This window comes from Blennius ocellaris, assembly GCF_963422515.1.
Source record: "Blennius ocellaris genome assembly, chromosome: 14".
NCBI classification, from domain to species: Eukaryota; Metazoa; Chordata; class Actinopteri; order Blenniiformes; family Blenniidae; genus Blennius; species Blennius ocellaris.
In genome coordinates, this window is record NC_137663.1 from 13,113,837 (window position 1) to 13,134,910 (window position 21,074).

The 21,074-nt window shown below is 40.7% G+C and overlaps 2 protein-coding genes across 4 annotated transcripts in view; both read left to right on the forward strand.

The window, feature by feature from the left end:
* dclk1a (doublecortin-like kinase 1a) overlaps positions 1 to 14,655 on the forward strand; it is a gene marked incomplete at both ends in the record, with an annotated part of 41,426 nt that extends 26,771 nt beyond the window's left edge. For 2 of the 3 annotated variants that reach the window (XM_080509520.1, XM_080509521.1), the window contains 12 exons: positions 853 to 947; positions 8,795 to 8,876; positions 9,332 to 9,504; positions 9,959 to 10,078; positions 11,626 to 11,772; positions 11,874 to 12,007; positions 12,127 to 12,204; positions 12,367 to 12,463; positions 12,583 to 12,663; positions 12,781 to 12,894; positions 13,120 to 13,193; positions 14,380 to 14,437. In XM_080509520.1, coding sequence (XP_080365646.1) covers positions 853 to 947; positions 8,795 to 8,876; positions 9,332 to 9,504; positions 9,959 to 10,078; positions 11,626 to 11,772; positions 11,874 to 12,007; positions 12,127 to 12,204; positions 12,367 to 12,463; positions 12,583 to 12,663; positions 12,781 to 12,894; positions 13,120 to 13,193; positions 14,380 to 14,437 — 1,253 coding nt within the window. Of the gene's footprint in view, positions 1 to 852; positions 948 to 8,794; positions 8,877 to 9,331; positions 9,505 to 9,958; positions 10,079 to 11,625; positions 11,773 to 11,873; positions 12,008 to 12,126; positions 12,205 to 12,366; positions 12,464 to 12,582; positions 12,664 to 12,780; positions 12,895 to 13,119; positions 13,194 to 14,379 lie in introns of all 3 variants that reach the window. The other variant, XM_080509519.1, reaches the window with a different exon arrangement.
* Positions 14,656 to 18,359: 3,704 nt separating this feature from the next.
* Positions 18,360 to 20,680, forward strand: rfxap (regulatory factor X-associated protein). Its single transcript, XM_080509451.1, has 3 exons — positions 18,360 to 18,947; positions 19,632 to 19,742; positions 19,964 to 20,680. Exons 1-3 carry the CDS (start codon positions 18,516 to 18,518, stop codon positions 20,066 to 20,068), a joined length of 648 nt encoding a protein of 215 aa, XP_080365577.1. The 5' UTR covers positions 18,360 to 18,515; the 3' UTR covers positions 20,069 to 20,680.
* Positions 20,681 to 21,074: the final 394 nt, after the last annotated feature.

Below are 21,074 nucleotides of genomic sequence, written 5' to 3' on the forward strand. Positions count from 1 at the left end.
TTTACATGCGGTCATCCTTTCAGATGGTGTGGTGAATGCTAAAAAGGCTGGGAGATGCCAGTGAAAGAGACAGGCTGATAAAGGGCTGGGTGTGTTTTATTTATACAAGCGGCTCTATAACATTTTCATTTTTATATTCCAACATTTACCTCTGGTGTGACTCACTGCTAATAAATCTACTGCTTTGGTAGCCATTTTTGTGTTTCCCAAGCATTTTGCGTTTTTCCATTAAACCATAAATCATGTTTGCTACATGATGACAAGCAGTCATGTCTTGAACTGGCATAATGATGCCATTGAGATTTTTTTTTTTTTAATTCAATCTTGTTTGTGCTTGACCAAATACATGAGCCAGGTGCATTTTTAACTAATAGTCTGCTCTTATTTAATTAGATGATGCTTCAGGGTCATAAGTGCACTGAATGTAGGTTCTGACTGAAAATGAGGACAGCCTGATGTTCATGTTGACTTGGAGTCATTAAAGTCTCGAACATGCTGTAATGTTTCACTGCACATACGTTTATAGGCTTGGGGAGAGTTCCATAGAGAATTCGAGCAACTGTAATTTGGCTGTAGTAAAAAAACGGAGTGAAAAAAAAGAGCCGAGTATGGATTGCAGTGCCACTCTTTCTTTTTCCCGTACTCCTCCGTCTTCGCCTCTTCCACCCCCGCCTCGTTGATATGAATGGATAGACGTTGAGGGCGGAAGTGTGGGCTGCAGTGAGAAACCGATATAACTGTTCTAGAAAACATGTGTCCGCAGTTTTGAATTTCGTCATGTATTTCAATGTTTCCTTTTCGCCCTTTTCTTATCCACTCTGCTCTATTTTCTCCCTGGTTTTCTCCCTCCAGTGAATGGGACGCCGGCCAGTCAGCTGTCCACTCCTCACTCGGGAAAATCTCCCAGCCCCTCCCCGACCAGCCCGGGTAGCCTCAGCCGACGCCGGGTAAGACAGAAACACACAGACGCAAAGACAAAACAATCACCCGGTAGCATTTAGTCACACTGGATCATTAAGTCTATAACACAAACCTTCTATGTTCTCAGGAAAAGGACAAAGCCCTGACTGAGCATAGACCAACTACATCTTAGAGTCACTAGCATATGAAGAAACCACAGCATCTTTATTATCTCAGAAAGGGCGAGGCGTTGACTTTTGACCTCGCCTAGTGCTGCTCTGGGAGTCTCACGTTAACACACGACTTTATAGTTTCCAAAGGCAACTCTTCCTATAATGCCGATATTTTGGCTCATTTCACATCTTTGTTCCTCTTCAAAAGATCCTCCCTGCCATTGACAGCTCAACGATAAACAATGCTATCTTGAATATACAGAGAGCAGCAGATCTGTCATTAAATTTGTGCAATATCTTATTGAAAGAGAAAACTGACCCATTCTCTTTTTGAGCAGCCCGCTCGGATCTTTATTGTCATTTGTATTTCACAGTTATTTGCATACTTCATTAAGCAGTGTGTTGCATTGCAGCTTATGCGTCTTTATAAAAGACGAGTTGAGTACCACCTATTGATATAAAATAACATTTAAAAAAAATCAAGTTATGTTCTTTTGTACATGTACGATTGTGTAAATTATGTAGGACCTAATTTTTTACTAGTGCATTTCAGGAATTCTTTTCCTCGGTTTTTCTGTCAGCAGCCTGGGTTTTTGAAAGGTCCACGTAAAAAAAAGAAAGAAAGAAAAAAAAACACATTAAGAAGCAAGATATGTTTTCTCTAGCTATCGGGAAATAAAAGAACATCTAAAATGCAATGCGACAAAATACTACTGTGCAGAGCAGGAGCATGCAACTCAAAAGGAAAACATTCTGCTTCACGTTTGATATCCTGAGTTCATATACAGGACATGTGCAGGTTTGCGTGTACGCATGCGGGCACATTTAAGACCAAAGTATCTGTTAATCCAGTCCTTGACAGTGATGGTGGCAAGCTTTAAATATCAGACTCAGTCCCAATCAGACACTGTTATCTCACAGCAGATCTTTAATTTGCAGGAACTGTTAAGCCTGCTGCTGATTCAGTTCCTTCTCTCTCGTAAACAAACCCAAGCACGTTCCATTCACTTCAGCAGTATATGTGAAGCAGTGACGTGTTAGTATGTGTATTTCTTTGCATGTAGCCTGACATTTTTTTTCTTCTACATGCTGATTGAAACTTGCTGCCTGACAGCAGGGACACGAGAATGATTTATGCTGTAATTATGTAGCCAGTTACTGTTACAGTATTTCTTTATATTCAAGTGTGCAGGGCTGCGTCTGTAAGTAGCTGTATACACTCAAATCAGCGCAGCAGAAAGCAATTATCTCTCAAGCTTAGTTTATCCATTCTTGTGCTACATTTGATGATTTAATGGATGGTAGAGAGTATGCCCCTTAGGCCTCTGAATCCATCAGCGATGTGGTTGTAGTGAAGTGATATGAAGGTCAGCTCGGGCAGCAGGAGCATTCCAGATTTAGGTTATAGCTACTGAGAACAGGGTGAAATAGAGAGTCCACGTTCGCGTCTATATTGAATCTGGGTCACCGTAGATTACAGTGAGAAATGCGTTGTCATTTGCATACATTTATGAACTCTACTTTCCTTTCTGTCTCTGAATAGAAAATACCTGGGTCAGTTATTATCGAACGTTACACAGACATTCCCCATGAACGTCTCCAGGAAAATAAAATTTAAACAGCATTTAAATTGCTGTTTTACTCAACACAAGTTGAGCGTGTGTTTCTCAAAAGGAGATTATTTCTAGGTTTGTACTCACTGACACTACACTAAGCCTGCCGTGGCTTGACTGGAAAGAAGGGAGGAAGCCTCACATCCCATTATCTCTGCTCTCCACTCTGAAGCTTCACATTCTTCAGCCATATTACTCTGTAATTCTCCCCACCCGCCTCTGACTTATTTCTATCCACCCTGTTAGCGATTCCCTCCCTGACAGTCACTAATTCCTCTTTCACTCCTTCTCTCAGCAGTTCTCATTTTACCCCCACCCTCTTCACCCCAGCCCCCCTCTCTCTAGCTTTTCCTTATGAAACGGTATTAACTTCACAAGGGAGAAATTATATTCCACCATTTCATGTGGAGATGAAGTTTAAGCTTCTTTGAAAGTTTTAACCAAATTCGGGACACTATTTGCATATTCTTCTACCCCCATTCTTGTTACCTCTGTGTATGCACACGGGTGATTAATGTACAACACACTCACACAGAAATCCAGTCAGGCTAGTGTGTCATAAAGCAATTTCCTAATCCAGAGACGCTTCAAATTCATATAGATCTTTTATACCTAAATTTTGAATGTTAACTTTTGGTAAATTTGACATAAAAATTTTATTTTTTAAATGCAATTGCTGAAAATGAAGTAATTTTCATGAATAAAGCAACTATGTAGCCACTGTAGTAGCAGTGACCCACCAGTCTTGTAGCTTGAAAACAGTTCCCCTCACTGGATCCTGCATTTAAACACTTAGAGGCACTTTGCTGCCTGAAGCAGGTTGCTCGCCCGGCTCAGACCATTACATCCTATCTCCCCGAGCAGAGTACAGAGACGTGGCACTGGATCATGGCACTTGCCTCCATTCCTCCTCACGCACACGCAAAGCTGTAAGCACACAGGCATGAGCAAATCGTGCAAGGAATTCCACAGAGAATCATTTACATGTCCATGCCTTGGTCGGAGAAAATGTTCCTTCATACAAAAAATTGTCAAAGAGGACAATATCTTGAGTGAGACTCGCACCTGCTGTGTGTTTTAGATGTTTAGTGGCCCCGTGACCCATTTGTGGGAATTATCACCAAGCATGAAAGAATGGTTTACATTCCCCCTCCTCCTCTTTGCAGTAATGGTGCAGAGAGTAAAGGCCACTTACCTCAAAAAGCGCCATGCTGCTGGATTCTCCTATCCATTTTATATTAAATCTAAATACACATTAAATCAACACAGGCATCCGCCCTGCTTTTTCCTGTCGATATCAGGCCCAAAGCACATACAGATGAATTGACTGACCTGGTGAGGTCACCTTCATCCTGGTCTGTTGGCTCCATTAGATTTGAAAAACACAAGCAGAGATAAATCAATAAAAAAAAATAAAAAAAAGACAATACATAGGGAGCAGCGGATGACAGATTGAAGGTGAGAAAGACAGAACGTCTCTTGTTGTAGCAGCTGTGACAGAGTCAGGTAGCTGTTAGTTTGACTGAATGAGAGAAGCAGCACTGTGTTATCTGTAGTATGTCACCTCCATCCTCCTCTCACCATTTAGTCATCCATGTCCATGATTCTCTGAGTTGCATGCTCCAGCTCTCGTTCTTACCATCCATATTTTGTGTGTCGGGTGATTCATTGTTAAATTATTTGTGCATGTGTGCGAGTGAGTGTTTGGAAGAAAGAGAAAGAAGAAAGTGTTTGTTGACATTGTTTTCATTCATCTACATGAGTGTATCGATACAAATCTCTGTATTTGTTTTGTTTTTTGGGGAATATTTGTCATTTTATGTTGTGTTGATATCATTAGACAGATTGTCCTATTTTGTTTTTATGATCGCTGGAAAGACTAGGTTGCATCACATGAGGAAACGGTGAGAAATGCCATTTTCAAGCTAAAAGTTCATTGTTTTGACATTTCCATGAGCAAATTATTGAAATCCCTTGACATTCTCATTTATAATGGATTTAAAAACCCGCATTTGTGTTTTTTTCACTGTCATTCACATACAAAGAATATATGTTGAGTGTTTTTTATTCAGTATGGCAAAACCTATTACTAATGTGGATTAACATGTAGGTTTCATCATGTGAGGCTTCCAGATCTTTTTGGCTTGTTTGTTTTGTGTTTGCGTTGCTCAATGTATTAATTTTATCAACCCATTTGTTGAAGTCATTAAATTCATTTCCATTTCATTTCCATTTCGTGTCCTTTTGTTCTCCTCATTTTGACTCGACACTTCAGATTAACAGCTGCTCTACATTGTTACATCATCATTATAATATTTATGAAGATGATGATTTTCTTTCCTCCTCAGCCGCTCTCCTTTGTTAAACTTCTTTATGCAGTCAGCAGAGCGGAGCGGCTATAAAATCACAAACTCAGTCCCAGTAGTGCATTTATCATTGATTCCCAGGTCCTGCTACTTATGATCTGGATTTTTTTGTTTTTGTTTGTTTCTTTGGGTGGGGCAGCTCAAATCTTTGGAATTTCTTTTTTTTTTTTTTATGCTCCTTAAAGCATTTAATCACTCTCCTGTGATTCTCCAGGATTGCAGTCCATTAGGATTTTGATTAAAAACCCTTCAATGTGTCCAACTGGCAGATTTCCCCAAACAGTGTTGATCTCTTCAGATGAGATAGAAGTAGATTATGTTTTCCATCTGTCTAGACATCGAAATAAGGGTGAGGGAAATATTATCTTCTGCACCGCGTGTTCCCATACGAGACAAAGCGGGAAGCCAGGACCAAACAAAGTCCCATTTCCATCAAATAATATAAAATTCCACCACCAAAGCAAACACTAATAAATCCTGCTCTTGCTCGATATTGCATGACAGTGAAAGTGTCAAGAAACGCTGCTGAAGAAAAAGGTTTGGCTCCCGCCTGAGGGGAAAAGCTCGGAGAAGGTTTTAGGACGTGTGTTGTAATCAGATTCAGACAGAGAGCAATGGAGGACACACTGGCATCACACTGGAGTTGGTTATGTAAATGAGTTGAGGATTTTTAATGCTCACTCCTGCAGTCGGCAGGCTGCCTTTTCAACAATGTTTGCAGGCAGCAATCATTATTGCTGCCTGCAAACATTTAGTTTTGAGATGAGGTTCAACTTTTAAGGTCCGCCATGGACATCCTGTTTAGATACTATTTATGCGCCGATCAGTATTCAGTTGCTGAGTGTTGCCCTTGCAGGTTTGAAGAGCAGCGGCTCCAGCCATGATGTAAAAGGTTTGTTGGTGTGTTTGTCGGTAGTGTGAGTCATAGTGTAGAGATACAGTGCTCGGAATAGTGTATGTTGTGTTGTGCAACAGGGACAAAGCGGGATTGTCTAACAATAACAAAAACAGTTCCTGCCAAATCTCATAATCAATACCAACCAGACCAGACCCCATAGATCGTTGTGTCTGTCAGTCTCTCTGTTTGTCCTCTCTGTCTTTCTTTGTTTCTCACTTTGTCCGTCACTCCATCTGTGTCATAGATTTCTACACAGGAAAGAGAGACACGGCTTTCATAGAAGGTTGAACCTCGCTCGGAGCCCGCAGACAGGAAGCAGCCATATATAGGCTTCTGTCTCCACACTGGAAGTCTCATAAGCCACTGCTCTCCTCTCTGTTTCCATAGCAACAGTATTTTGTTTCCCTCTGTGGCAGGAAGGGAGAGATACGTGTTCAAAATGAGAAAGCGAGTAAAGGACAAGGCTGGATGTGCGATAAGGCCACGAGAGTGGTAAATATATGTGTCGGGAGGAGAAATTAAAAGAGGAGAATAAGGATGTTTTTCAGTTACAGCTCAGGAGGGCCATCAGCTTTATGGGTATTAAGTGGGTTTTCTTGTTCCGGGAAGAGTGCCCGAGTAAAAACAACATTACATAAACCAAAAGCAGCCTGACTCAGAGCTACATTCACCTAGTGATTTTCGGGTCACAGCAGCAGAGATGAGTAAAATCAAGCTGACAGCTACGTTGGCAAGATATAGGGCACACCCGTCCTGTAAATTTAGAAAATTCTTTCTGAACAGATAATATCCCCTTGAGTACAATGGTCTTGCATTCAGCAATTTAATAGTATACTGTACAATAAAAATAAAACAACAAAATACAGCACAACAGGCAAATACATGATATACAAGGGTCTTCTATTGGAACCCCCCCCCCACCTATCAATTCTAGAAGACCATCATACAACTATTTATTAATGCCATTATTTAAATTTAAGCATATCAACTATACTATATATTATTGAGATTTGCCTTTGTGCCTCCAGCAGCCTGTCTCGTATAATATTTTTCTTAATATTGTGACAAGTATTAGTTGCCATAAAATGCTTTTATATTGCATAGGCAAAGTGGAAGTTTTATTACATTTATTGCCAAAGTCTCGTTCTTTCCCCCACTGCACTGTTCTTAACACTGGCTGGGTTATTCTCACAAGGACGAAAATCCATTGGTTCACCAACACTTTTTTTTCCCAATTTGATGTCCTCCAAGAGGACGGGACTGATTGATGTGTGAATTATGCAACGTGCTTTCAATTCAAGGGAGAACATCAAAAATATGTCTGGCTGCACCTGTGATGAAGTGAGATGAAAGAAGAATTTCTATTTGCTAACTTTGAATCAGGCTTTTAGAAACTCACTTATCCTTGAGTTTGATATTTTTGGAAAAGTTTCACATGCACGGCAGACTTAGTGTGTACTGCACATGTTGATAACCCGCAATATCTCATCTGCTTATGTTTTATGGCATCCTGTCCCACTGCTGGCCCAGTTGCATATTCCAGCTACACACCTCTCTGATTTATTCGAGCTCTGGAAATGTCTCAAAACCTTGAGATTCATAGTGTGCCAGAAGATGAAAAAAAAAATGAATTGGGAGGAGAAATGAATTTTAAAAAATAATAGAAAAAAAAGGCCCACTTAACAAATTAATTGTACAAATGGGTAAAATCCAAAGAAGAGGCTCACAGGACAGAACAGAAAGATGGATAGGTGCACAGAACAGACAGAAATATGAGATCCTCATTTACAGTCCTGACTAGATATCTGTTCCCCATCCCTGTTGCTTCCATGACAACCAGACAGGAGGTTACAAGGTGGAGGGCGTAATGAGTTTTTGTCTTTAGCTGGATGCAGACGCCTCATCTCAGACGGTCTTTTTCACTTTAATGACCTCCTACATACCAACCGGATGAAAGGCAGTAATTCACCTGCATTTATTAGTGTCAGCCAAACCTGTGTTTTATTAAAAAAAAAGTAGTCGTGAGAAGTAAAAGAAGGGAGCAATTACAGAAAAATTAGTTTACGCTGTGGAGTGAATAGAGATGAGCTCATTTAGATACGATCACTCATGGAAGTGGACGCACTCAGACACACACAGTGATTGCTGTGTTCTACATGTCATGGCTAGGCTTAAAACAGGGAAAACAGGTAAGGAAATAGATAAGCATAGTATTTCTTTAATTAAAAAAAAAAAGACGGGTTTCAAACACAGCAATAAAACAAGGTTAACTGCAAAGATGTGCTTGAAAGGACACATCCAGCTCAGGAGAGGCACGTCATTGAAAGTAAAAAAAAGACAGAAATACAACTTTTTCCTGGAGGAAGTGGGGCCTTTATAGGCTCGGGGGCAGCAGCAGTAATCCCCTTCAGCCTGCAACATCATTTAAATATACAAACCACCACAATAAAGAGCTGAACTCAGCATCATGGGGTTTATGTACTTACTTGTACAAATGTTTCTCATGGCTTTGATTCACATGATGCTTGGTAAACATTCACAGAACAAATTTGCTTTCTCTGTTCACATGCACAAGTATGTGTTCCATACAGGGCAAAACATCACAGCAGACAGATCTGCAAACAGAAAGACAGCCTTGAGGATAATCTGGGGATGAGTAGAGCTGCACATAGCCCGTTGTCTATTTTTAGAGATACATATTTTGTTAATTTTCACAGCAGCTGTGATCACGTCTCTGTGAGGAAGTTTACATGCTATTTGGAGAGATGTTAGGAATAATTACATTTGTCTTTTTCCACTTTCACCACACACCATGCTCAGTGTGTACCCTCTCTCATGTTGCAGGGGTCGCAGGGTTCTTCCACCTCTCTGTCTTCCACTAAAGGTTCCAGTCCAGTGGAAGATGAGGATGGACTCATCACTGAAGGTGAGGGAAATATTGATCATGCATGTGTGACTCATGTTTGTGACCGTTGATGTGTCTTTCGCTCTCTCTCTCCCCTATCAGTCTGTGCTTCTAATGTAAAAATCTTGGTCTCAGCTCCTCGTTTTAGCACTTTTCCTCCATCCTTAGCTTTATTTATTTGAAGTGAATCAAGGGAAACGTTTTCCTATCACCACAAAGTAATTAATAAATTAATATATCAACGTTTGTTTCACAAGTTGGTTCCACATTTATTCTTTCATTTGCCAGCGTGATCATCATGCCAGTACAGACATGGTAAACTACCATGGATTTAAGAAGGAAGAATTCAGTCTGTCCCAGCAATGACACATATTATTTTCCATCATATCTGCCACAGTCTGCTTAAAAGTTATATTTGTCAATTCCCATCAGCCTCGATTTTTCATTCCTCCGCTGCTCTTCTTTCCTCCCTCCAGCTGAGGTCCTGGTCGATGAGGTTCCAGCTGTGCCGTCCTACATATCAGACCGCTACAAGGTGGGGCGGATGTTAGGCGATGGGAACTTTGCAGTCGTAAGGGAGTGTGTGGAGCACTCCACTGGACGGGAGTACGCCCTGAAGATCATCAACAAGGGGAAATGCAGAGGAAAGGTATGCAAACTGTACGAGAAGATTTAACTGAGGCTTGAATGAAAAAATACATGAGTGGAGCACTGTTAAAGTACAATATCTAAGATTCAGATGTTCAGGCACAATTCTTGAGAATTATAATAGATCTGAGAAAGACACCTAGCTTTTAAACACAAACTTGTTTAGAGCCCGTGGACATTGTGCTGAAGTGATTCAATTATACCTTTTATATCGCTACTGCTGTTGGCAACCTTTTGTAAAAAAAAACACAATAAGCATATAATCCTTAAGAAACCACTTCTGTTGCCTTTTTAGGTTGATTCATTGAACAACACCTCTCATACTGCATTACATTTAAATCTAGTCACTTGAATATTTTGTGTTTGAACCCTTTCATTTTAAGTTATTCGTATTCCATCTATAGATGTGTACTGGTTGACAATAAAATCATCTATGTGTGTGTTTATTCCACTAGGAGCACATGATCCAGAACGAAGTGGCGATTCTCCGCAGGGTCAAACATCCAAATATCGTCTTACTCATTGAGGAAGTGGACACTTACAACGAACTTTACCTGGTGATGGAGTTAGTCAAGGTACGTGGCCATGTTTGTATACTGAAAGCCCATGTTTATTCCCACCATCTGCCTCACTTAGCAACAGGCTGGGGTGTTATGGCAAACAGAGAGAATGGGTAGTTGCATTGCCTATAGTGTGGGATGGTGATCATTATCTCAAATTTACACGTGACAAGAGAGAAGCAAGGAGGCTGAATTGGCAACACACACAAGCACAGCCACAATCAAACAGTGAAGCACATGATGAATAGCAAACACTCACACGCTACTGGACAGGGCAGAATCGGTCTGTGGCCCAAAGTGCTTGTGTGTTCACATTCTTCATTCTCTCTTGCTCTCTGAGTCAGGAAATGTTTTTGCATAATTCAGGAGCCAGGAATGTGATCCATCTGCTCGCGCCGTGGTGTGGAGTACTACAGAATATAGATGAGAGGCAATCTGTGAGAGAAATGTGTGTACATGTGAGCGGTTCCAAAGGAGGAGGATCAGGGGGAGGCTGTGGATGAATGAGGTGGAGGCAGTCAGCGCCAGAATGACAGGGACCGGCGAAAGGGAGAAATGTGCTTTGAAGGAGGAGGAAAATGATAAAAGCAGAGAGGAAGGGAGAGAAAGCAGTGCAGAAAGTATGGTATAATGATACTTGAGTGCAGAGGCAACACATTGTGACTGTTTTGGGAGGACACTTTCCTCTTTCAATATCACCAAGTGACGCCCATAAATTGATGTTGTTTAATGTTGTGCTGAAGAATAAATGTGGCTTGCACTGAGACCTGACTCACACCTCATCCATCATGTTTCGGGATGTGACCTGCAAGCCATTTATCACTTCCGAGGGACTGACCTCATGAATGCTGATGAGATGTCGGTGCAGCTCGGTTCCATGTCTTTGTTTAAAGTCTCGGAATTTGTAGCAGGCTATTAATGCCCATGCTTTTGAGAATAAATGTTCAACAATTGCATTCACATTTCCCTTTGGACTTTGGAGTTTGGAGATGAATATGTATGGACGTATCAGCTGGACGGTGGCATTTAACTCTCATTCAGCTCTCATACTTAAACTGTCACTGTGCAGGTCGAACCCTGACACTGTGTCGGAGTCTGTGCTGGAGGAGTCAGATTTAGTCCTATTTTGGGCCACTGTTCCACTTAGTCCTCTCAGGGAGAGAGGATGGGGGAGAGGTAAGAGGAGGGTGAGACTCAAGCAGATTGAAAAATATGCAAAACTGAAAAAAAGGCCTGAGAGAATACACAAGAGACTGAAATAAGTGTTTTTTTTTTTTTTTTTTTTAATAAAAAGGAAATATTAAAGTCAAAACAGGTGATCTTTCGGCCTAGCGAAGGAACGAGGACACACTTTATCCCTTCAGCCGCTGAGCTGACAAAACAAAAAGCCTCAGCTGCTAAATGAACTCTCCAGCCCAGAAAAAAAAAATTCTTCGGCACCAAAGACGAGCAACTGTGAAGCAAATGTGTCTGGATCTGTTTGTGTGAACACAGCAAACAATTTGCCGTGACATTGTTCCCTCACACTGACAGCCCGCCTGTCTATCATGACTTGTCCACAGGGGGGAGATCTGTTCGATGCCATCACCTCGGCCAACAGATACACAGAGAGGGACGCCAGCGGCATGCTCTACAATCTGGCAAACGCCATCAAATACCTCCACAGCCTCAACATTGTGCACAGAGACATCAAGCCAGAAAACCTGCTGGTGAGTTCACACAGTGTGTGCAGATCTTCAGTTTTTTTTTTGTCAAAATTGTTTTGGATGCACTGATGTCTAAATTGTATGTTTCTTTTCTGTGTGCTCAGGTGTATGAGCATGCAGATGGAAGCAAAAGCCTGAAACTGGGAGACTTTGGCTTGGCGACAGTAGTGGATGGACCCCTCTACACAGTCTGTGGTACCCCAACATATGTAGCACCTGAAATCATCGCAGAGACAGGGTAAGAGCCGTAGTTAAACAGCTTAAGTTGTTCAGCCGGATCACCACAGCACCCATTGGTTCTAATTTGCAGACACTGTTATCATGCAAATCTTCTTCTCTCCTTTTGCCTTGGTGCAGGTATGGCCTTAAAGTGGACATCTGGGCAGCTGGAGTCATCACTTACATCCTGCTGTGTGGTTTCCCCCCATTTCGAGGGTAAGCCATACTCCAAAAAATAAATCCTGTTTCATTCATTCCATCTGTGATATATTTTTGTCATCATGTTTGAGTCCCTCCGATGTCTTGTAGCTGTATTTGCATGTTGATTCCTGCGGACTGTGTTTCAATGAGACGATTTTATTTATTTTTTGCTTTCAGGAGCAGTGATGATCAAGAAGTGCTTTTTGATCAGATACTGATGGGACAGCTTGAGTTTCCTCTCCCATACTGGGACAACGTGTCAGAGACAGCCAAGGTTAATATCTGCTCTGTCAACATGGATTGTTTGTTTGTTTGTTTGTATTGCAAACAGTTCACCTGTCAAATATTTATAAAGGTGGTTAAAAACTCATCATTGTTTGTTTGTGGCTGCAGGAGCTGATCCGATCCATGCTGGAGGTAGAAGTGGATCAGAGATACACAGCTCTCCAGGTGCTCGAGCACCCCTGGGTCACTGTAAGTATGGTGTTATTGAACCCATTGAGTCCCTCACGTCTGGGTTTTTTTCTATGATGCTTCCCCAGCATGCTTGTTATGCGGGGGTTTATTCACGTGCTCTTTCTTATGATGTAGGATGAAGGTCTATGTGAGAACGACCACCAGCTGTCAGTAGCAGGGAAGATAAAGAAGCACTTCAACACCAATCCGAAGGCCAACGACACTGATGCAGGAGTGTCAGTCATTTCTGTAAGTTATCCTTCAATACTCCTACAGGCTGGCATGATCTAACTGTCTGGTTCTTCTAGCAAATACAGTCTGCGGAAATGGTTTATTCTGAGGCCTACTGCTGTGTTCAGCGCTCTCACAGAGAGACAGATACAGCTTTCGCAGCCAACTTTCTATTTTGTGCTATTTCTGTCCTCAAATGAACTGGTGTTTAGATTGATTTTGCTGGTTTCTCTTTGTGTTCAGTTGGATGACAGCTTTTCTATGCAGAGATCTGGGTCGTTGGATTTCTACCAGCACCCGGCCATGTACTGGATAAGGTACGCCCGGTTACCATGGAGACACAAATGGGCAGACAGACACAAACCAGCGAGCAAACAAAACAAATAAAAATAGGGACTCTGAAATTGATGTCTCGCCCCTCCCTGCGTGCCGCCCCGCTGACTGGCTGCTGCTGTGCTGCTTTGACAGCTCCATGTTGTCCCTGCTTGGCTTTTTGCACCTTTTCCTTTTATCCCTCGCTCATTATTAACACAGAATTCTCACCTGCATCATTTTGGTTTACTGCTAAAGGTTTGTCCTCGATGTTGTTTCATCTGTGTGGAAATGGCTGTGTGCAAATTATTGTGAATAATTCCCCCTAATTTCATTTGGAAGTTGTGCAAAAATGTCCTAACATTGTAAACAAACTGGGTTTGCTATGCTCACTGAGTAACTGACATTTTGTCTACAGTTTTGTTGTGAATGCTGCCTGGCCAAAGAAATAATCCCTTTTGTCCTGCCTGTTGCATTAAATATCTGTGTCACTTTGTTTTATTTGTTTCCTTTGTGTGCTGTAACGTTCCCCTCTTGGCTGCTTCCTCTAATATCAGTCCCTCCAATTTATCCTGTTGTGTAACATCATTCACTGGTTTATGAAGGATGTTGGCGTTTATGCTTACAAGAGTAAGAGAAGCCAGCGTGTATCAGTAATAAATCTCTGTTATGGCTGCTGAAACCACTTTGCTAAATTTGAGAGATTACAAAAAAAGTATATAGAGACACACTTTTGAAACTGAAAATAAAGTAGCAACATCTTCAACAAGTGCAAAGGAGTGGCTAAAAATGAAAGACACAGAGCAGCTTTAATTAAATTGGTGCCAACTTAATGTAAGTAAGTCCTTCAGACAATCATGCCACAGTTTGCTGGGACAGTAGACATTTCATTTAGCAATATTTGGAAATAATCCATCTCCAGCTTCTATTCTGATAATATGTAGAGGTGGATGTAGCTATGAATTCTGAATTTTTCTTGACAGACTTTTAAAGTCATAAAGAGTGAAGTGGATCCACTCCAGATTGAATGAGACACAACAGAGTTGTTGATTTTTCGTGTTTGTTTATTCCTCATGTGATTGTTCAGTTCATTAACTCGGAGTTCTTCTGTTCTGCCACACTTTATCATCCTTGTTTGTGTCATTGGATTTGGCTCTAACCCTCCTCTTCTCTTGTGCTTCTTGTTTTCAGGCCACCTCTCTTGATAAGGAGGGGCAGGTTCTCAGACGAGGATGCCACCCGGATGTGAAGCCTTTGCAAACACTGCCGACTGTGAATTCAGAAAAAACAACAAAAACACTTCGGGCGGAGCCTCCCAGTTGCCTCCCGGGCCTGCCCACTGCCCCTTCCTCCCTTACCCCCGACTCTTCCTCTGACCAGTCCCCAGACACCGGCCCTCCATCTGACTCCGATGATGTCTCCATCAGCTCCGCCAGCACCGTCTGCTCCCCCAACTCGCCCTTCTAGTGAAGAGATGGAGGGGAGGAGGGCGATAAAGGTGTGCAGAGAGGGAGGCGAGGAGGGTGAATCTTCATCCTCCAGCTCCTCCCTCTGGTTGGAGGAGGAGGAGGAAGAGGAAGAGGAGACAGATGTTTCCCCGCCCTCACCCACTGCTGTGGGTAAATCCTGAAAAACTGAGGGAGGAAAACAAGCAAACAAACAAACAGACACAAAAATTAGAGACATTTTCTTTCCCGAATCCATTTGTCCAAATTAGGAACAGAAATCGATCAAGGGGTGGTCAGAATAACATAAACAGTGGCAGAGTGGGTTGGGAGAAAGACTGACGAGGAAACATGATCACGAAGCAGGATTGAGTGAGTTGAAAGACTTTGTTGATTTACTTTAACGTTCTCTCATCTGAGCACATGTTCCAGAGCTCAAGGAGCAAGAAAAGGAAACAGTATTGTTCTGTTCACCTTTCAGTGATGATTCGGGCTCAACATGGAAACTTCCTAATGGTGGAACAGCTCTCCAAGGCAATATGAGAATATGGACCAATGTTCATGTTTTATTGAACCTTATTTAATCATTCTTTGTTCACTGCATTTTTTTATTATTTTTTTTTTATATGTATTTCCCTTTTTCATGAAGGATAGGTTTTTGTTGACTTGTCCTAGGAGCTTGACAAAAGAAAAATGTGTGATTAAGTAGAGTTCAGGATTGTTTAGGTAGGTCATGGTAGATTTAACGACAGTGTAATGTTGGGAAAATGACAGCTAAAGAGTGTAGTGAAAGACAATTTTCTTGTGTTTTAAAAGAAGTGTTAACTGAAAGGGGTCAAGAACTTACGTGCTATATTCCTGTGTCCCACACAGTATTGGCATTGCCTTTCCGTGACGTTGGATCGCAGTTTTACAGTTTACATTTTACACAGACTGCTATCACGACAACAATGGTGCGCTCGATTGCTCCTTGTAATTGTGTCAATTGTTTGGTTCATGATGACATCTCGATACACAAACTTCAGCAGCATTTGGGTGCTTGTGTAGCAAAATTAGCATCTGAACCTCAAACTCATAATCATCCTATAATGACTTCACAATGATCCTGGATCCTCTCATATACACATAGAAAGCCTTGTTTATATTCTTATGAACAGAAATAACATAATCCATCAACGTATTCCAGCAGAAAAGAAAGGTTTTTACAGTTGCAGCCAAAGTGTCTAACGTAAAGAAAAACAAACAAAAACAAAGTGTCTAACTCATACGGATGTGGAGATGGAATGTTTTTCAGTGATAAGCTTACACAGTTAACTGTTTATGAGAGCTGCCTATTTGCACAAAGGTACTGCAGCTTGTGTGCAGTCAAACAGGAAGGAGAGAATCTCCATTGATGCCAGAGAACCAGCAGCACTTGTGCAAAGCGGTACAGATTTTAAAAAAAAAAAAAAAGATGGAGGAGGACTTATTTCAGCTCTGTACAACCTCATTCATGGCTTCATTTCTTCAGATGAAAGCATGACACACATACAGTAGCCTATTCTTATATATATTAAAAAAAAAAGTTGATAGTGATGAATTATTGTTTATTGTTATGTAAATAACAATTGTATTTATTTTGATAGCTCACAAGACAGTATATTTCTTTACCAGTAGTACATTGAGGAGAGTTGTTTAAAAAAAAAAAAAACATCGGTCATACAAGTGTATCAGTCAAAAAATAATACAGAAGAAATCAAAGGGTGGAAATGAAATTCAACAGCATCTTTGACCTGATGTTTCAAGGATTGAGCATTAAAAAAAATAGGGGCGACCATTATCTTTGCTTATTGTTAAATGCAGAGTGATGTCACTTTTTCTGCAAAAGTGTGTATAAATGTGACTTCCAGTAGCTGCTGTGAAACAAGAATGAAAGAAAAGCAGTGCAGTGTCCAGGTTTCTGTCTTTTTCTTTTCTTTTTACAGATGATTTCCCTTGCAGTCATCATACTTGTCTCAGTTTTTGTATTTCTTCTCAACATCGCATACAGTAATGTGCCGTCATATTGACCGGATCAGTATGAACTTGCTGTGCTGTTGAAATCCAGCTGTCTCCGGCACATGTGCACATGTGGTTTACCAAAGTGCTCTCACACAGCTGCACCACCGTATTACAGTCCGTCGCAATACCGATTCATGTACCTCTGTTCAACAATGGTCTATCAATAACAATAGTAATAATTAAAATATGTTCCAAAAATTAAGTGTGGTTGTCTTTGTTTTACCGTTTATAGTTTTGGTGTGTTAAAAGTTTTTTTTCTTGCAGATTTATCATATTTTCTTTTTCCCTATTGAGTATATTTGCTATAATTGTACCCAGGTTGTATTTTACTCTTGTATACTGCTGGGTGATGCTTGACTAAAGAGGGTACTCAGCAAGTTGTTATAAATCCCAGATCGTGGGAAGGGATTTGTTAGTTTTTTTGGCACTCGACAGAAGGAGAGCCCTGCACATATGTGGGATGACAGAATGAAAATAGAGTGAAATCAATTGTGCCACATAAGAATTATTTAAAAAATGTCATATATGTATAGATTTAACCTTGTATCAGGCATGTGGTGATATTTGGTAACTTCTACCAGTGTTTCTGTTTCTTTAAACTACCAATAAGTACACACTTTATATCATTCTGTTATTATGTTTCTGTGTGAAAACGCTTTTTTTTTTTAAATGATGGATGATAAAATCTTTCCTGAGTGTTAAACTCTGATGGAACCTGGATGTCAGACAGCTTTCTCTGACTCTTCTTTAAGAACTTTCCAGGCACACAGCTATTTTTTTCCTATTTTTACCTGCCGGGATGACAATATGCTAAGCAGTGATGCTCTAAAGTATAGTGCTCTCTCTGAGAAAATTGCCTGTTGTTCTAATCTTTTTGTGGTTTAAAATTCTGTGAATCTCAAATATTATTTAAACAGTGTTCAGTTACTTTAGTCTTGTGACAGAAGAAGCTGATGGCAGTGTGCACCCTTTCTCCCACAGCCACAAAAAAGATGGCAAGCTCTCTCTGATAGATTATATGCATAAACTGAGATTTTGTTTGTACCAAAAAGCCAACCTCTTACTTAAGATTGAGTCACAGACAGCCTCACCACTCTGCCATTTTATCTTTTCTTTTTGGTGAGTGTTTGGAAACTGGCCGGTTTCCCCATCTTTAAAACTTCAGTTCAGGGTCTCTCTTTGTCATATTGAAGGGGAACATTGTCATTTAAATTTAAAAAGAAATTCGAGTCATGCATTTTTCGAGTCAATGATAATTCTTTTCTTAGGCATTATTAGATACAATTCCTGTTTTTTTAATCATATGTTCACTAGTCTTTTCAACTCATCATGTTGATTGATATTTATCACATTTTATGTTGTGTTTATGAGTTGTTTCATAGGAGCCAGGGTCTGGCTGCATATAGTTTGCTTTTGCAAAATGTGGTGTGTGATGCAAGAAGGCAAGATATTTTGTGGAAGCAATCTTATCTGAATGGTAATTTTACTTTTTGAACATTTCAGATCTTGTCCAAGGGCTGAAAACTACCTTTTTAGTCTCCCTTTATGATGATAGTTTGTCTGCGTTTGCCCTGTGACGGGTCTTGCAGTGTTCCATTTTGGCCACTGGGGGTCACTCTGGTGCAGGAATGAGCGAAGTAGGAACATGTTTTGGAGCAGAGAAGAAAAACATTTAATGGAAGCTGATGTAAGCGAGTGTAAGAATTGAACCAGAAACTAACAGTATTTCTTTGTAAAAACCATGCTTTGTTGACGACGAGCCGCCTCCAGAAAGTAGATGGACGCTGTGCACATTGAACTGAAGTGGTAAATAACAGCAGGCACGGAAAGTGGCTTAAAGTGATGAGTGAAGAAGACGCGCCGGCGGCCTCGGCCAGTAAAGACAAAGAGTCCACTCTGCTGCTCACCAAGGACGGACAGCGATACTACGTGAGTAAAAGCGGCGTGGTGGACAGCAGGAATGTGACGACGCCGCACGAGACGGACAACAACGCGTCCTCCTACGACATGGACGACGCCGACGAGGAGAGCGACGTGCTGGACACCTCCGACCCGAGAGACAGCGCCGCCAGCCCCGAGGAGCTGAACGACGAGGAGGCGTCGGAGGGCGACAACGCTCCCAAGCAGTGCATCTACGATGGCTGCACGGAGACCACCACGCAGGTGGCCAAGCAGAGGAAACCGTGGATGTGCAAGAAACACCGCAACAAGATGTACAAAGACAAGTACAAGAAGAAGAAGAGCGATCAGGCCATGTCCAGCGGGAAAGTAGATGTAAGAGAAAGCTTTGTGAACTGTCCCACTCGTGGGTCCTCCTTTATGCTTCAGTTCAAACTATGAATGGCACATTAAAAGACAATATAGGAACAGTTCTAGCCCTGATGAATTAATATGTGTGTTATTTTGTAGTATGTCTTAGAGTAGTATATCAAGCCATCCATCTGATTGATGCATTTACTCAAGAAATAAGAACACTGTGGAAAAACTGTTCCTAAACATAACTATTGCACACAATAATACTATCTTGTTTTTTTTTTCTTCCTAAATAGCTTGTTTTGTATGGCAGTAATACATTATAATGTAAAGTCAACCTTTAAAAGGGCGAAGTTCCATTTAAAGAACTTCAAACATAAGATTGATGGAATATGCGTGATTTATGTCAGGTTTATGTGGTAGTATAATTTACTTGAAATGTTATATCCTTATGCTGACTTTGAAGTAAATAATATCATGGAACAACACCTCGTGGTTAAAACTTTAAATATACACATGTTTTTGGACGTTATAAAAGGTTCATATTGGTCCAACACAATCACATGACGCTGTTTCTTCAAAACAGAAACTGTACAGTTTTGCCAGGTCATCTTTTTTTCTTTACTACCATTTCATCTATAAAAATCTGGAGAATAAATTTAATGGTTGGATTTTAATCTTTTTTTTTCTTGTTGGTTAAACCAGGAAAACTCAGAGGAGCGGCCTGTGTCGGTGAACAAACAGCGTCTGGGGGCCATGGGCGACCGTCCTGCCAGGCCATCCTTGATCGAGCAAGTCCTCAACCAAAAAAGACTGGTAAGTCTGAAATTCAGGATGTGTCTTAGTTGTTTATGTAATAATAATAATTAAAAAAAATAGCCCACTCAATTTCTGACTTCACAAATCAATAGCTGTCCTCCAACTACATAGTCTGTTAATGAAAATAATAACTTTGCAAAGTAAACAGCGTTGTGATGAAGAAAATTCCGGCAAATCATTTATAACATGTCTGACATGTGAACGTGTGTGTCCTCCAGTCGCTGCTCCGGAGTCCAGAGGTGATCAGGTTCCTGCAGCAGCAGCAGCAGCTTCTGGCCACGCAGAGCCGCAGCCAATCACAGCAGCAATTTCAGGGCTGCTGACGCTGATCGGTGCGGCATTTTACGCTGTTCTGTGTCTACGTGTTGAAAACACGAAAGAAGCACCCGATGCATGAAGCACTGGAGCCGTTTTGAAAGATGTGAACCGAAGCTGGGAGTTTTTAAAAGTAGCATCTTAAATCATGATTGGTGCTGTTCGGAAATATATTTTTCTAAATTTTAGTGTCTGCGTTTCTTTTCACTTAATGTGAATTTATTTTATGGATGCACTGATGAATTATAGTTTTTATTATTTATTTAATTTTCTTCATGCTGCGGTAAATAACACGTTTCTCAGTCGTACTTGTTCTTTATGTTTTATCCCCAAAATAACGTCCCAAATCAGCTTGATCTGTTGTTTTTGCTTCAGAAAGACACAACCTCATTCATATCTGGTTAATTTAGTTTTATTATTATTTAAGCCTGTTTTTCCCTCATGTGTTGTGTGTGTTTTAATTTTTTTTGAAAGTGTGCTTACACGTGACAATCATTTGTGTACTTTGTCTTTGTTGTCAAGCTGGGATTTCCAAACCGGTCTTTAACGCATTATTTTATACGACTTTTTATCTAAAGCAGACGGATAAACCGTTTAGAGGAGAGAAGTCATTGTATGGTGTCCCCACATTTGAGTTGTACTCTTTGTGTTGCTGTGACTGAGATTAAAAAGAAGGTACTCTCATTTCTCAAACTGTGTTTTTATGTTGAGATTTTTTTTTTAAGGAGAGTTGTAAATTCAAATCCTGGAGGGGAAAAAAGGGATTGATAAAGAAAAACTTTAATGTAGCAGGTAAAAATCAAGGAATACATGAATTCAAACATTGGTCAACATGGAAATACAGCTACATACTACTATAATAACATTTATAACATACATTTCTTTGAGTACCGACAAATATATCCCATTTTTCCTTGTATTGTGCATTTAATGTGTCCAATAGGAACAGTTGGATAAATGACTACATGAGCTGTAAATGAAGATAAATGAAATGCAATCATACTTCTGTCTCAG